Source organism: Ahaetulla prasina, chromosome 7, assembly GCF_028640845.1.
Source record: "Ahaetulla prasina isolate Xishuangbanna chromosome 7, ASM2864084v1, whole genome shotgun sequence".
NCBI lineage: Eukaryota > Metazoa > Chordata > Lepidosauria > Squamata > Colubridae > Ahaetulla > Ahaetulla prasina.
In genome coordinates, this window is record NC_080545.1 from 100,734,269 (window position 1) to 100,749,650 (window position 15,382).

At 48.7% G+C, this 15,382-nt stretch overlaps 1 protein-coding gene across 1 annotated transcript in view; it reads right to left on the reverse strand.

The window, feature by feature from the left end:
- Positions 1–390: 390 nt before the first annotated feature.
- SMO (smoothened, frizzled class receptor) overlaps positions 391–15,382 on the reverse strand; it is a 28,231-nt gene continuing 13,239 nt past the window's right edge. Inside the window, exons 7-12 of the mRNA XM_058190152.1 lie at positions 13,520–13,612; positions 12,144–12,252; positions 10,360–10,545; positions 6,944–7,092; positions 4,632–4,766; positions 391–1,603 (exon numbers count right to left, since the gene is read on the reverse strand). Of these exons, the coding sequence (XP_058046135.1) occupies positions 963–1,603; positions 4,632–4,766; positions 6,944–7,092; positions 10,360–10,545; positions 12,144–12,252; positions 13,520–13,612 (1,313 nt within the window). The 3' untranslated portion in view covers positions 391–962. The remainder of the gene's footprint in view (positions 1,604–4,631; positions 4,767–6,943; positions 7,093–10,359; positions 10,546–12,143; positions 12,253–13,519; positions 13,613–15,382) is intronic.

The following is a 15,382-nucleotide window of genomic DNA, read 5'->3' on the forward strand; positions in this document are numbered from 1 at the left end:
AGGGTAGTCCTTGAATTGCGACCGGAATGGTGTCCGGAATTAGTCCTTAGTTGTTGATTGCTAGGCAGGACATCACGGGACAGCCCTGGTTTTATGAGTTTTTGTTAGGCGATGGTCTGGATCAGGGGTCTCCCACCTTGGCAACTTTAAGACTTGTGGACTTCAACTCCTAGAATCCCTCAGCCGGCTTTGCTTTGCTGGCTGAGGAATTCTGGGAATTGAAGTCCACAAGTCTTAAAGTTGCCAAGGTGGGAGACCCCCTGGTCTGGCTGGATGGATGGAAGGAGGAAGGAAAAATGAGGAGGGCCCTTGATGATCTTTGAGTTTGGTTGTTTTCTTGCAGACATTTCATGACCCAACTAGGGAACAGTATCAGGAATGAAGGAGAGAGGGAGGGAGGGAGGGAAGGAGGGAAGGAGGGTCATTGATGGTCTCTGAGCTTGGTTGTTTTCTTGCAGATATTTCATGACCCAGCTAGGGAACATCATCAGGGATAAAGAAGGAAGGAAGGAAAGAAGGAAGGAAAGAAGGAAGGAAGGAAGGGCTGTGGGGAGTCCTTGGTGCTTTGAGATTGGTTGTTTTCTTACAGACGTTTCGTGACCCAGCTAAGTAGCATCATCAGTGCGGTGGGGGAGACCTTCTGCAGATGGTGATGCAGAGTTTTCCTCATTCTGGAAGCGAGAAACCTTCTTGAGCTTCTCCTCATACCAAAACGAGAAGGACAATCCCACCCTGGGTCTTCTTGAAGAGGTCCACAAGGGGGTGAGGGGGAGGGGAAGGAAGGAGGGCCTTCAGAAGGTGTCCAAGGGCAGGTTGTCTCTTCCAATAATCTCTTTCGGTCTCCTTGAAGGAGAGGGAGCAGAAGAACCCCTTCGGGACCGTCCCTTCCCCCTCTTTCTCCCAACCCCCCACCCACCCACGGCTGATCGACCACCAAACCACGCCATTGGAAAAGCCCCCTCCTAGAAGTCGGAGTCCAGATCCACCAACTCGGCGTCCATCAGGTTTGTCCGGGAATGGATGGGGGGCAACCCACCCCACCTGCCCAGAGGCGGCTGCACCCCATAGAAATCACCGCCCAGGAACAAAGCAGCTGAGCTCCTGGGGGGAGCAGGGAAGGCGGCCCCCCGAAAACGCGACGGCTGCTGTCCGGGGAACAGCCACGCTCCACGTTCTGGTTCCGTTTCCTCAGAACCCCCAAAATCAGGGGAAAAGGGGTGGTTGATGAGATCCGGGGGGTTGTTGCGCCGGCAGCTGCTGGGGGGCAGGTCCCGGGACAGTCCAGCCAGGGAGGGGTCCAGCTGTCGGGGAGCTCGGGGTCTCCATTCGGGGTCCGCGCGAGACCAAAGGACGTCATCCAGAGCTTGGCTTTGCTGTGGGTCGGCGACAAAACACTTGGTTTGGGGGAGGCGAGGCAGGCGTGGGACGGAGCTGGGCCCCCCCGGGGCAAAGTAATTCGGGGTGCAGGTCTCGGCTGCTGGCCCGGAAGGGCAAACCCCCTTCTTTTTTCTGTGCTTCTTCTTCTTCCGAGTCGGTTTCTTGGCCCGTCGGGAGGAGAACTCGCCCTCCATCAGCCAATGACTGGCCCTCTCCTCGGGGGGCACTGGAAAAAGAGGGGGGGCGAGAGAACTGTCAATCAAGATCAAGGGAGGTCCTAATACCACTCTATAACTGGGGTCTCCAACCTTGGCAACTTTAAGCCTGGAGGACTTCAACTCCCAGAATGCTGGCTGGGGGATTCTGGGAGTTGAAGTCCGCCAGGCTTAAAGTTGCCAAGGTTGGAGACCTCTGCTCTATAGAATAGAATAGAATAGAATAGAATTTTTATTGGCCAAGTGTGATTGGACACACAAGGAATTTGTCTTGGTGCATATGCTGTCGGTGTACATAAAAGAAAAAATACGTTCATCAAGGTACAACATTTACAACACAATTGATGGTCAATATATCAATATAAATCATAAGGATTGCCAGCAACAAGTTATAGTCATACAGTCATAAATGGAAAGAGATTGGTGATGGGAACTATGAGAAGATTAATAGTAGTGCAGATTCAGTAAATAGTTTGACAGTGTTGATAAAGCCCTAGTAAGGCTACACCTGGCGTCCTGTAATCCAGTTTTGGTCACCACACTATAAAAAGGATGTTGAGACTCTAGAAAGAGTGCAGAGAAGAGCAACCAGGATGATGAAGGGACTGGAGGCTAAAACCTACAATGAACAGTTGCAGGAACTGGGCCTGGCTGGTCTAGTGAAGAGAAGGACCAGGGGAGACACGATAGCATCTTCCAATATTTGAGGGGCTGCCACAGAGAGGAATTGGGGGTCAAGCTATTTTCCAAGGCACTTAAGGGCCAGACAAGGAATAATGGATGGGAACTGAACAAGGAGAGATTCAACCTGGAAATAAGGAGGAATTTTCTGGCAGTGAGAACAATCCACCGATGGAACAGAAGTTGCCTTCGGAAGTTATAGGAGCTTCATCACTGGAAGCTTTCAAGAAGAGACTGGACTGCCATCGGTCAGAAATGGTGCAGGGCAGTGGTGGGTTTCAATTTTTTTTACTACCGGTTCTGTGGGTGTGGCTTGATGGGCGGGGCATGGCTTAGTGGGCGGGACTTGGTGGGCGGGGCAAGGGAAGGATACTGTAAAATCTCCATTCCCGCCCCAATCCAGGGGGAGGTTACTGCAGAATCCCCATTTCCTCCCGATCAGCTGGGACTTGGGAGGCAGAGAATAGATGGGGTTGGGGCCAGTCAGGATTTTAACTACCGGTTCTCCGAACTACTCAACATTTTCGCTACCGGTTCTTCAGAACTGGTCAGAACCTGCTGAAACCCACCTCTGGTGTAGGGTCTCCTGCTTGGGTTGGCCTAGATCAGGGGTCTCCAACCTTGTCAACTTTAAGACTTGGGGGACTTCAACTCCCAGAATTCCTCAGCCAGCAAAAGCTGGCTGAGGAATTCTGGGAGTTGAAGTCCCCCAGTCTTAAAGTTGACAAGGTTGGAGACCCCTGGACTAGATGACCTCCAAGGTCCCTTCCAACTCTGTTATTCTGTTATTCAGAAGCTGTGGGAGCTTCATCATTGGAAGCTTTCAAGAAGAGACTGGGCTGCCCTCTGTCAGAAACAGTGTAGGGTCTCCTGCTTGGGCAGGGGGTTGGACTAGATGACCTATCAGGTCCCTTCCAACTCTGTTTATCTGTTATCTGTCATTCCATAGGTAAAGTTCCACCAGATTCTCTGAGGAGGAGGATTGGCAGCTGTCACAAGACCGTTAGGTCTCATTTTGGGAGATAGGGCTGAGACAGTTAGACGTTTTGCATTCAGGCTGGGGTACATTTTGTATTAGAGGGAGTCCTTGCTTTACGACCATAATTGAGCCTCGCCTTTCCGTTGCTAAGTGAGCCCCGCCTTTCCGTTGCTAAGGGAGACCAAGGGTGTGGGGGCCTGCACAGTGAGTTTTTCCCCATTTTACAACCTTTCTCGCCCCGGTTGTTAAGTGAATCGGTGCCATTGTGAAGGGAGTCACACCGTTGTTAAGCAAATCCGGCTTTTCCCGACTTTGCTTGTCAGGGGGGGATCACGTGACCCCCGGGAGACATTGCGACTGTCGTAAATATGAGCCCGTTGCGAAGCGTCTGAATTTTGATCACGTGACCGCGGGGATACGGCGGCGGTCGTAAGTGTGAAAAACGGTCCCAAGTTCCTTTTTTTCAGCGCAGTTGTAAATTTGATGGGTCACTAAACGAACAGTCGTAAATCAAACACTATCTTCGTTTATTTGTTTGCGTGTACTAGCCGCCCAACTCCAAGGGAGTACAGGGAGTCCTCGACTTACAACGATTGGTTTAGTGACAGCTTGAAGTTACAACGGCATGGGGAAAAAAGTGACTCGTGACCGTTTTTCACACTTACGACCGCTGCAGTATCTCCCATGGTCAACATGATCCAAATTCAGACACTTGGCATTTGGGTTCCTACTTATGACGGTCGCAATGTCCCAGGAGTCATGTCGTGATCACTTTTCCCTGATCCTCTGAGGAGCCAAAGTCAACGGGGAAGCCAGATACTCACTTAACACCTGCAGTAGTTCACTTAACAAATGTGGCGAGAAAAATCTTAAACTGGGGGGGGGGGGAAACCCACTTAACCACTGACTGGCTTAGCAACAAAATTCTGGGCTCAAATTGTGGTCGTAAATCCAGGACTACCTGCACAGTTAATTTTCATTCCACCCTGGTATAAAGTAAATCAAATTTAGTTTTTGGACAGGCATTGCCTATTTGCAAGAACAAAATCTTTCCCTCCGTCCTTCTCTCTCTCTCTCTCTCCTCACACACACAAACACACACCTGGATGGCACATTTTTCACCTTTCCAGGTGACCCCTCCTCTGAAGAAAGCAGAGGAATCTTCCCATGTTAAACTTTCCAAGCCAGGAATGTGCATTACAGGTGGACTACCTGCATTTCCAGCCTTTGGCCAGCAGCTGGCAGCAGTGAGTCAAGATAGAATAGACACCAATGCATGGAATGCCACATGGCCAAAAAGGACCCCTTCCGGTGGCATTCGAGCTCTTTTGACAGCCCAGCTGACCTCCTGCCCAGCCAACCTCTGTGAGAACCATTACCTGGCGTAGCTACAGGTGTGACAGAGACATCCTGAGAGAGGATGGCGCCTCTCCTGGCCACCATTTTGGTCACATGTTGTGCCCAAGCCGAGGACATGTCTCCCGAAGGCTCGCTGATATCAAACCCCAAACCGGCTGGAAAGAGAAGCAAAGATATTTTAATTCAATGATCAAAATTGAGCTTTTCATCTCCGTTCATTTACTACAGGTAATCCCTCAACTACGACCGATTTCCAATTTCCGGCAAAAAGCACAGAGAGTATAATGGGTTTGCTTAACAACCGTCAGATTTGGTTAACAACCATAGTATTTGCTTAACAGCCGCTGCAAAATAAATAAATAAAAAGTATGAGCATGCGGTGGCCCATTTAACGACCACAGCTGTGATTAAGAATTCAATTACAGTTTACGGCTGTAAGTTGAGAACTACCTGGGAAAAAGCTTGACGTAAGACTAGTTTACAATTTGGGCTGCTTCCTGGGTACTTTGGCCGTGTCTCTCTGTCAAATATGAGACAATAATAAGTAAATAAGTGGAAAAATTACAAAAGCTACTTCTGCAAACAATAAGAATAATAAACTTGTATGGTGCCTGATTCCCAACGATTAGGGGACTCACAACAACCAACAAAATTACAATTAAAAACTCCCTTTTTTACGACCCTTTAATCCCATAGGGACGCAGTGGCTCAGGGGCTAGGATGTTGAGCTTATCGATCGAAAGGTCGGCAGCTCAGCGGTTCGAATCCCTAGTGCTGCCGTGTAACAGGGTGAGCTCCCATGACTTGTCCCAGCTTCTGCCAATCTAGCAGTTTTGAAAGCATGTAAAAATGCAAGTAGAAAAAATAGGGACCACCTTTGGTGGGAAGGTAACAGCGTTCCGTGCGCCTTTGGCGTTGAGTCATGCCAGCCACATGACCACGGAGACGTCTTTGGACAGCGCTGGCTCTTCGGCTTTGAAACGGAGATGAGCACCGCCCCCTAGAGTCAGGAACGACTAGCACATATGTGCAAGGGGAACCTTAATCTTTACCTAATCCCGTAATTCGGGGTAGAGTTCAATGGAGCCTGAGCATTTGTTGACCGGATGCCCTTCCTGACGTCTACACAGGGTTCACAGCAGATAAGGTTTTTTTTTCTTTGCGCCCTAGGAGAGAAATATCTGCCGCTACCTAGAATTGAGCCCTCAACTTTCCGATTGGGAAGGGAGCAGCTTCACCACTAGGCCACTGTGCCACTCTAATAAAAAAAAATATATACAATAAAACTAATAGAAGATAAAAGCTGCAAAATACCTGGGCAGACGGACGTGAGAGTTCTCACTTTCTGATAAGCATCTCTTTCTGCTCAAAAGCTGATAGATTTATATTTTTATAAACTTTCATTCAGCTTTTGTATCCCCCAGCCATTAAGTGACATAATTTTAACCCAGTAGCAATAAAGAGAATATCTGTAGCTGGGGATTGAACTAAGGGGTCCTTGGTACTCTCTGAAATGGGTGGTTTTCTCGCAGACGTCTCATGATCCAACTAGGGAACATCATCAGTGTTAGGAGGGAGTGGGGTTCTCTGTGGAGAGGAGGAGGCGGCGGAGGTGGAGGAGGACTGAAGGGTCCTTCATGCTCTCTGAGCTTGGATATTTCTTGCAGATGTTTCATGACCCAACTAGGGACCATCATCAGTGCTAGAAGGGAGTGGGGTTTGTGGAGAAGAGGAGGAGGCAGAGACAGAGGAGGAGGAAGAAGACGAGGAGGAGGAGGAGGAGGGCTGAGGGGTCCTTCATGCTCTCTGAGCTTGGATATTTCTTGTAGACGTTTCATGACCCAACTAGGGACCATCATCGGTGCTAGAAGGGAGTGGGATTTGTGGAGAGGAGGAGGTGACAGGGAAGAGGAAGAGGAAGGAGGAATGAAGGAGAGGAAGATGAAGGAGGAAGAGCAGGAGGAGCAGGACTTTGGGGTCCTCGGTGCCCTCTAAGCTGTTGGTTGGTTTTCTTGCCGACATTTCATGACGCAACTAGGCAACATTATCCGTGTTAGGGGGAAGTGCACTTCCTGCTTATATAACACCACTCTCGTTTAGCACTGATGACGTTCCGTAGTCGGGTTGTGAAACATCTGCAAGAAACCCCCCCAAGCTCAGAAAGCACCAAGGACCCCACCGTCCTCCTCCTCTCCACAAACCCCACTCCTTCCTAGGCCTGATGATGTTACCTAGTCGGGCCATGAAACATCTGCAAAAAAAACCCCTCAAGAGCACCGAGGCCCCCACGGAACAAGCGTCCTCGTTTTTCTCCTCCTCCTCCAGGACGTACCGACGGGCCCCTCGTGCGAGACGGTGCGCAGGCTGAAGGAGAGCTCCTGCTCGGGGTTGTGCTGCAGCTCCTTCCTCCTGGCGAAAGCTTTGGCAATCATCTTGCTTTTCTTGATCCTCTTGGGCTCGTTGCTGCTCCGTCCGGTCAGCCTGGAGGAGAAGAAGACATCACAGGCCTCCTGATCATGCCCCACCACTGACTCACAACCTCTGGGCAGAGGGTTAGGGCCAGGCTGTTTGGGATGGGGTGGGAGGATGCAGACGGGAAGATCCCGCCTGGTAGATTTGTTCCTTTAAGCCAGGGGTCTCCAACCTTGGTCCCTTTAAGACTTGTGGACTTCAACTCCCAGAGTTCCTCAGCCAGGACGATACTGACGATCAGCTGTTCCAGGCTGCAAGGATTGCCGCTGCCCATCGCCGCCTATCCCCGCTGGCTGGAACAGGCTGAAAACGGGACACGCGGAAGCTGAAAATGGGGCACGTGGAGGTAGCGACAGGTGGTGGCGACCCCCCCAGCCTGGAACAGCTGATAGGCGGTATTCCGGGAGGCCGATCCAACCACCAATCAGCTGCTGGTGCTACATCAGGTTGTGTTGAAGCTGACCAGCCTGTTTGCTGTTTGCTGCAAGGAGGTAAATTGCTGGGAGGCAGAGGCAGATTTTTTTCTGGTTGGAGATTGGAGGCTGGAAACCCCTGCTTTAAGCGACCCATCATCCTTCAGGTTGTCTCTCGAGATTCTCCATCATCCCGGTCCTGGTTGTCCCGAAGGTGGGTGTTTTTTTTTTTCCCAACAGGCAACTGGACTTTCTTGGTTTTTCTTCGAAGACGTTTCGCTTCTCATCCAAGGAGCTTCTTCAGCTCTGACTGGATGGCAGGGAAAGGTTTATATTCCTTGCAGGCAGCATTTGGTCATTTGCCTCCTGTTAGAAAGTTGAGGCCACTTGGAGGTTTGTCTGTGTCCTCAGGGTCACCTGAGTGGTGCAAAATGGGTGTGGAGCCTACTTGGAATTGCACAGTCCTTTTGTTCCACACCCATTTGCAGCACTCAGGTGGACCTGAAGACAGACAAACCTCCAAGTGGCCTCAAGGACCCTCTGAAAGGCTGCAAATGACCAGCTGTCTGCAAGGAGTATCAATCCTTCCGTTCCCCAGAAGACGTTTCGCTTCTCATCCAAGGAGCTTCTTCAGTTCTGACTGAACGGTGGAGGATGGAAGGATTGATACTCCTTGCAGACAGCCGGTCATTTGCGTCCTTTTTTAGAGAGTCCTTGAGGCCGCTTGGAGGTTTATCTGTGTCCTCCAGGGTGACCTGAGTAGTCCAAATGGAGGTGGAGCCTTCTTGGAACGGCTGAAAGGACTCTGCAATTCCAAGAAGGCTCCACACCCATTTGCACCACTCAGGTGACCCCGAGGACAGCTGTGTTTAATAACAGGCTATCTTACAGCCTGAGCCACACCGCGGTGCAAAATGGGTGTGGAACCTTCTTGGAATTGCACAGTCCTTTTGTTCCACACCCATTTGCAGCACTCAGGTGGACTTGAAGACAGACAAACCTCCAAGTGGCCTCAAGGACCCTCTAAAAAAGGATGCAAATGCCTCTGCAAGGAGTATCAATCCTTCCATTCCTCACAATCCAGTCAGAGCTGAGGAAGCTTCTGGGAGGAGAAGTGAAATGTCTTCAAAGAAAAACCAGAAAGTCCAGTGGAAAAAAGCACCTTTGGGACATCCTTCTGGTTGCCACTTCCGGCCATTTGCAACCTGGTTTGTGGGGTTCTTTCCCCACCCTTTAAAAACCCACTTTAAAAGAACAAAATGCAGAGCTTTGCAATGACTCCAGAGCACCCCAACTTACAAATGGAGGGGTAGTGATGACAAGAGCCCCACAGAATGCAAAAACATCGCGAACAGCTTGTCCTTGACTTACAACAGTCCGTTTAGCGTCTGTTCAAAGTCACCACGCGCTGAAAAAAAAAGTGACTTAGCACCGATTTTCACACTTACGACGGTTGCAGTGTCCCGGCGATCACATGATCAAAAATTCAGACGCTTGGCAACTGGCATGTACTTATGACTGTTGCAGTGTTCCTGGGGCCATGGGAATCCTCTTTTCAGCCCTTTTGACAAGGCAAGTCAACGGGGAAGCCGAATCCACTTAACAACCATGTTACTAACGGAACAAGTGCAGTGATTCACTTAGCAACGGTGGCAAGAAAGGTCGTAAAAGGAGGAGAAAGAGTAGAAAGAAGAAAGAGAAGGAAGGAAGTGGAGAAAGGAGAGAAGGAGAAAGAAGAAGCAAGGAGGAGGAGCAGAAAGAGAGAGAGGGGGGGAGAAAGAAAGAAATGAAGGAAGGAAGGAAGGAAGGAAGGAAGGAAGGAAGGAAGGAAGGAAGGAAGGAAGGAAGAAGTCACTCAAATATAGTCCCAAATATAGAAATATAGTTCTGAGCTGGGACAGAAAGAAAAAAAGACAAAAAGAGAGAGAGAGAGATGGAGGGAGTGAGGGAGAGTGGGAGAGAAGATGGAAGGAAGAAAAAGAAAGAGGAAGGAAGGAAGAGAGAGAGGGAGAGTGGGAGGGAAAGAGAGAGAGAAGATGGAAGGAAGGAAGAAAAAGGAAGGAAGAGAGAGAGAAAGGGAAAGAAAGGGAAAGAAAGGGAAAGAAAAAACAAGAGGAAAAGAAAAGAGCGATGAAATGGAAAGAAAGAAAGGGAGGGGGAAGCGAGGAACTAGAAATAAATAAACACGAAAGAAAGAAGGAAGGAAGGAGTGAGTAGAAAGAGAAAAAGAAAAAGAAAGAAAGAAGAAAGAAAGAAAGAAAAAGAGAGAGAGAGAAAAGAAAAGAAAGAAAAGAAAGAAAAGAAAGAAAAGAAAGAAAGAAAGAAAGAAAAGAAAGAAAGAAAGAAAGAAAGAAAGAAAGAAAGAAAGAAAGAAAGAAAGAAAGAAAGAAGTCACTCAAATATAGTCCCAAAAGTTGGGGAGGAGAAGAAGGAGGAAGAGGAGGTGCAGAAGGAGAAAGAGAAGAAAGTGGAGAAAGAGTGAAGCAGAAGGAAGAAGAAGGAGAACACAGGAAGGAAAAAAGAAGCAAGAAAAAGGAGAACAGGTGATAAAGAAAGAAAGAAAGAAAGAAAGAAAGAAAGAAAGAAAGAAAGAAAGAAAGAAAGAAAGAAGAAAACATGAAAAAAAGGAGAGGAAAAATGAGTGCCATACTAACCCTGACTGGTCACTAAACGAACGGCTGTAAGTCAAGGACCTACCTGTAGGTGTTTGGCTCTTGAGAGGAACCCTTTCTACCTCTTCCCACCATGGACCTGGAGAATTCCTTAACTGAACACCTCCTCCTCCACCCCCCTCCACAAATCCCTCTGGTACTCCAGCCAGCCCTCCCCTGCAAGGCGGCATCCCTCCAGCACCTCCCCTTACCTGCCCCAGGTGCGCTTCCAGATGAGCAAGGTAGCCTTGGTCCACACCCAGGTGCTCATGGAGATGCCGGTGCCAAACATGGCGAAGAGGTTGATCTTCTCCACCAGGAGGCTGGGCCGGTTCTTGATCTCACAATCCGGGATCGGCTTGTTGGTCTGGGTGGCGATCGTCACGTTGGCCTCGCACCTGCGACAGGTAAGACCACGGTGGATTTGATTGAAATCACATCGGATTTACATCGCGAGTTAGGTCGCAATTTAAGCCAGGGGTCTGCAACCTTGGCCCCTTTAAGAATTGTGGACTTCAACTCCCAGAATTCCTCAGCCAGGACGATACTGATGATCAGCTGTTCCAGGCTGCAAGGATTGCCGCTGCCCATCGCCACCTATCGCCACCAGCTGGAACAGGCTGAAAACAGGACACACGGAGGCTGAAAACGGGACACGCGGAGGCGGCGATAGGTGATGGTGACCCCCACAGCCTGGAACAGCTGATAGGCGGTATTCCGGGAGGCGGATCCAACCACCAATCAGCTGCTGGTGCTACATCAGGTTGTGCTGAAGCTGACCAGGCTGTTTGCTGTTTGCTGCAAGGAGGTAAATTGCTGGGAGGCAGAGGCAGATTTTTTCCCCTTTGTTCTCCTCCCCAAAAGCTAGGTGCGTCTTGTAATATATAATATAATATAATATAATATAACAACAGAGTTGGAAGGGATCTTGGAGGCCTTCTAGTCCAACCCCCTGCCCAGGCAGGAAACCCTACATCATCTCAGTCAGATGGTTATCCAACATTTTCTTTAAAATTTCCAGTGTTGGAGCATTCAGAACTTCTGCAGGCAAGTCGTTCCACTTATAAATTGTTCTAACTGTCAGGAAATTTCTCCTTAGTTCTAAGTTGCTTCTTTCCTTGATCAGTTTCCACCCATTGCTTCTTGTTCTACCCTCAGGTGCTTTGGAGAACAGCCTGACCCTCTTCTTTGTGGCAACCCCTGAGATATTGGAACACAGCTATCATGTCTCCCCTGGTCCTTCTCTTCACTAGACTAGCCAGGCCCAGTTCCCGCAACCGTTCTTCATATGTTTTAGCCTCCAGTCCCCTAATCATCTTTGTTGCTCTTCTCTGCGCTCTTTCTAGAGTCTCAACATCTTTTTTACATCGTGGCAACCAAAACTGGATGCAATATTCCAAGTGTGGCCTTACCAAGGCATTATAAAGTGGCACTAACACTTCACGTGATCTTGATTCTATCCCTCTGTTTATGCAGCCCAGAACCGTGTTGGCTTTTTTTTTTTTTTGATACTTTGGAGAGTCTTATAGTCTGAAAAATACGGTATGTTAAACTTGCTGAACCGCAGTGGAATGCGAGAATGGCCAAAAAGCTATTTTAAGTCCATTCAGCCAAAACAACCCTCCTTTTAAACAAAACCAGGACCATTTCTCATACCCAGGGGAATGGATTGCTACAGGATCCAATCTGGGTCGGCCACCATTCGATTCCCATGCAAGCAAACCCAGAATCTGGATTTCAGGCTCTCAAACCGAGTTAAACTGCCCTATCCTTCAGCAAAGCCATCATTGCTTGATGCTGGTTTCTGGACCCTGGCGTGCAAGTGGGCAATCTGGTTTCCTTAATAGTTGCCCGGGGAAAAGGGCTTGATCGGAAAGCCCTGGACTCCCTTTGACAATTGGTCATCAAAGGAGCCTGGCGCGGGTGCGAATCCACGCCGGGTTGCATTAAGCCAGAGGTGGGCGGAGGGAGGAACGTCGACGTCTCCACGACTTACAGCACGTATTCCCGGAAGCTGCGTTCCCACTCCGCCTGGTTGAAGAAGTCGTAGAAGTGGCAGCCGAAGGTGATGAAGACAAAGCCGAAGGCCAGGAAGCCAAAGATCCCTGCGAATAAAAGACGGCGGTCAGAGGCAGGGGTCTCCAACCTTGGCCACTTGAAGACCTGTGGACTTCAACTCCCAGAATTCCTCAGCCAGCTTTGCTGGGAGTTGAAGTCCACAGGTCTTCAAGTGGCCAAGGTTGGAGACCCCTGGTCAGAGGTCCCGAGCAGCGGCGGCCATTCATGAGACAGGTTGAACTCCCTTCCTGTCTTAGTAGCTCCTCAGCCACTGCACAATTGGAGGAACCGTAATGAACTAGTGGTTTGATTTATATTGCGCTATTATTGTTTTTTTTATAAACAACTCAAGGTGGCAAATTTTAATTTGAGAGAGATATGGAGGGAGGGAGAGAGAGAGAAAGAGGGAGGGAGGGAGAGAGAGATGGAGGGAGGGAGAGAGAAAGAGATGGAGGGATGGAGAGAGAGAGAGAGATGGAGGGATGGAGAGAGAGAGGGAGGGAGGGAGAGAGAGAGAGAGAGGGAGGGAGAGATGGAGGGATGGAGAGAGAAAGAGAAAGATGGAGGGATGGAGAGAGAAAGAGAGACAGGGAGGGAGGGAGGGAGAGAGGAAGGGAGGGAGAGAGAGGGGGAGGGAGGGAGAGATGGAGGGATGGAGAGAGAAAGAGAGAGGGAGGGAGGGAGAGAGAGAGAGGGAGAGAGACTAACTTACTGCCAGTTGGTTTTCATGTCTATAGTAGGACTAGAACTCCCAGTCTCCTGGTGATTGGCCCAAGTCACCCAGCTGGCTTTCATGCCTAAGGCAGAACTAGAACTCACTGTCTCCAGGTGATTGGCCCCTCCAAAAAACCCAGTTGGCTTTCATGCCTAAGACGATACTAGAACTCACCGTCTCCTGGTGATTGGCCTAAAGTCACCCAGGCCAGTTTTCATCCCTAAGGCAGGACTAGAACTCCACCATCTCCCAGGTTTTAGCCTAGTGCCTTAACCACTAGACCAAACTGGCTCTTTAAAGTAAATTAATTCCTTAATTAAAGGCCTTGATTCACACAACTATCCCCAATGAGCTCAACCCTTTGGAGAAAGCGTTCGATACAAACTCAGGGTTGGGTGCAAGCATTATGCTAAATCGTGGCTGATTTTAATAATGAGTTTTGCTAATCTAGCCACAGTGGCTGGATCAACACATTAAGAAACAAGCCACGTTTCTCACCATCGTAACTTGATTCAGAGACGGTCGGCCAAAACAAGCCATGTCTTGAGTTGACCCCACCCACCATTTCAATATTCTCCTTTATGGTTACCTCTACTTACCAAGGCGTAACATGGTCTCGTTGATCTTACTGGCCGCCTTCTCGCTCAGGAGGCCTGGATGGTTGCTTTTGATGGAGAAGAGAGTCATCACTCCTGGGGGGGGGGAGAAGAAGGCATTTATTAGGGTCTTTGTAGGGGAAGAAGTGGCAGAATCTGGGGGCGGCGTCAAAAGAGAAATCAGTCTAGCATCCCTACGTAGCCACAAGCAAATTAAGCCCAACCTCCTTTAAGTGCCATGGACCCTTATCTAATTCATAGCAGCTGCCAGCTCTTAGTTGAGAAGATTCCTGCGCATGGGTTTTAGCAACAAAGCAGTTTAATTGGGATCTTCATCTAAGGATCTTGTCTTTCATGCCTGACAGTCTTGCAACCTTCACGATCCAAAGAAGAGCAACAAGCAGATCAGGTGTCATTGCCTCTGCCAAATTTTTGCCAAAAACGACAACCACCTATTTTTTTTTGGCATCACCTGCAAAATCCTGGAATCAATCATTAACCAGTCTATTACCCTCCACTTAGAGACAAACCACCTACTCTCCAACAAACAATTTCATCTCAGAAAAAATGTATCCTGTAATCTACAACTATTACATTGCAAAAACATATGGATCTCGATCAGAGCAAAGCAATAGACACAGTTTACATAGACTTCTGTAAAGCTTTTGATTCAGTGGTACACGACAAATCACTTCTAAAATTAAAATCCTATGGCATTTCTGGACTCCTACATAAATGAATAGCTGCCTTCCTGTCAAACAGACAACAAGTGGTCAAAATAGGAAGTGCTCTATCAAATCCTGTACATGTTAATAGTGATGTTCCCCAAGGCAGCGTCCTTGGACCAACACTCTTCATACTTTACATAAATGACCTTTGCGATCATATTAGCAAAGGGCCGTGGTGGCTCAGGCTGTAAGATAGCCTGTTATTAAAACATAGCACCCTGCAATTACTGCAGGCTCGAATCCCACCAGGCCCAAGGTTGACTCAGCCTTCCATCCATTATAAGGTAGGTAAAATGAGGACCCAGATTGTTGGGGGGGCAATAAGTTGACTTTGTAAATATACAAATAGAATGAGACTATTGCCTTACACACTGTAAGCCGCCCTGAGTCTTCGGAGAAGGGCGGGATATAAATGTAAATCTTGAGTCGGTCAGGATCGAACTGCTGGCAGTGGGCAGAGTTAGCAATAGCCCTTAGACTTATATACTGCTTCACAGCGCTTGACAGCCGTCTCTAATGGTTTACAGAGTCAGCCTCTTGTCCCCAACAATCTGGGTCCTCATTTTACCCACCTCGGAAGGATGGAAGGCTGAGTCAACCTTGAGCCGGTCAGGATCGAACTCCTGGCTGTGGGTAGTGAATTAGCCTGCAATACTGCATTCTCCCCACAGTGCCACCATGGCCCTTCCTTCCTTCCTCCCTCCCTCCCTTCCTTTTTCTCCCTTTCTTAGCAATAGCGCTTAGACTTATATACCACTTCACTAGTGCTTTTAAAGCCCTGTCTAAGCCGTTTACAGAGTCAGTCTATCGCCCCCAACAATCTGGGTCCTCATTTTACCCACCTCGGAAGGACGGAAGGCTGAGTCAACCTTGAGCCAGTCTAAAAGTGCATTTTAGAAATCTTTTTTTAAATACCTTGACAGTCATTTCTAAAATTTCATTTTCACTATGTATATGATGGGGGTCCTTAGTATAGATTAATGAGAGGGAAACACACACAAACACAGAGCGCAATTCCAACAACCGTAGCATCAGTCTGCAGTGTAAAAAAAATTGAGAAGAGCGAAGGTGTTGTGTGAAGACTTCCTGAATGCACCCTAAATCAGGGGTGAAATGCTCCCGGTTCGGACCGGATCGC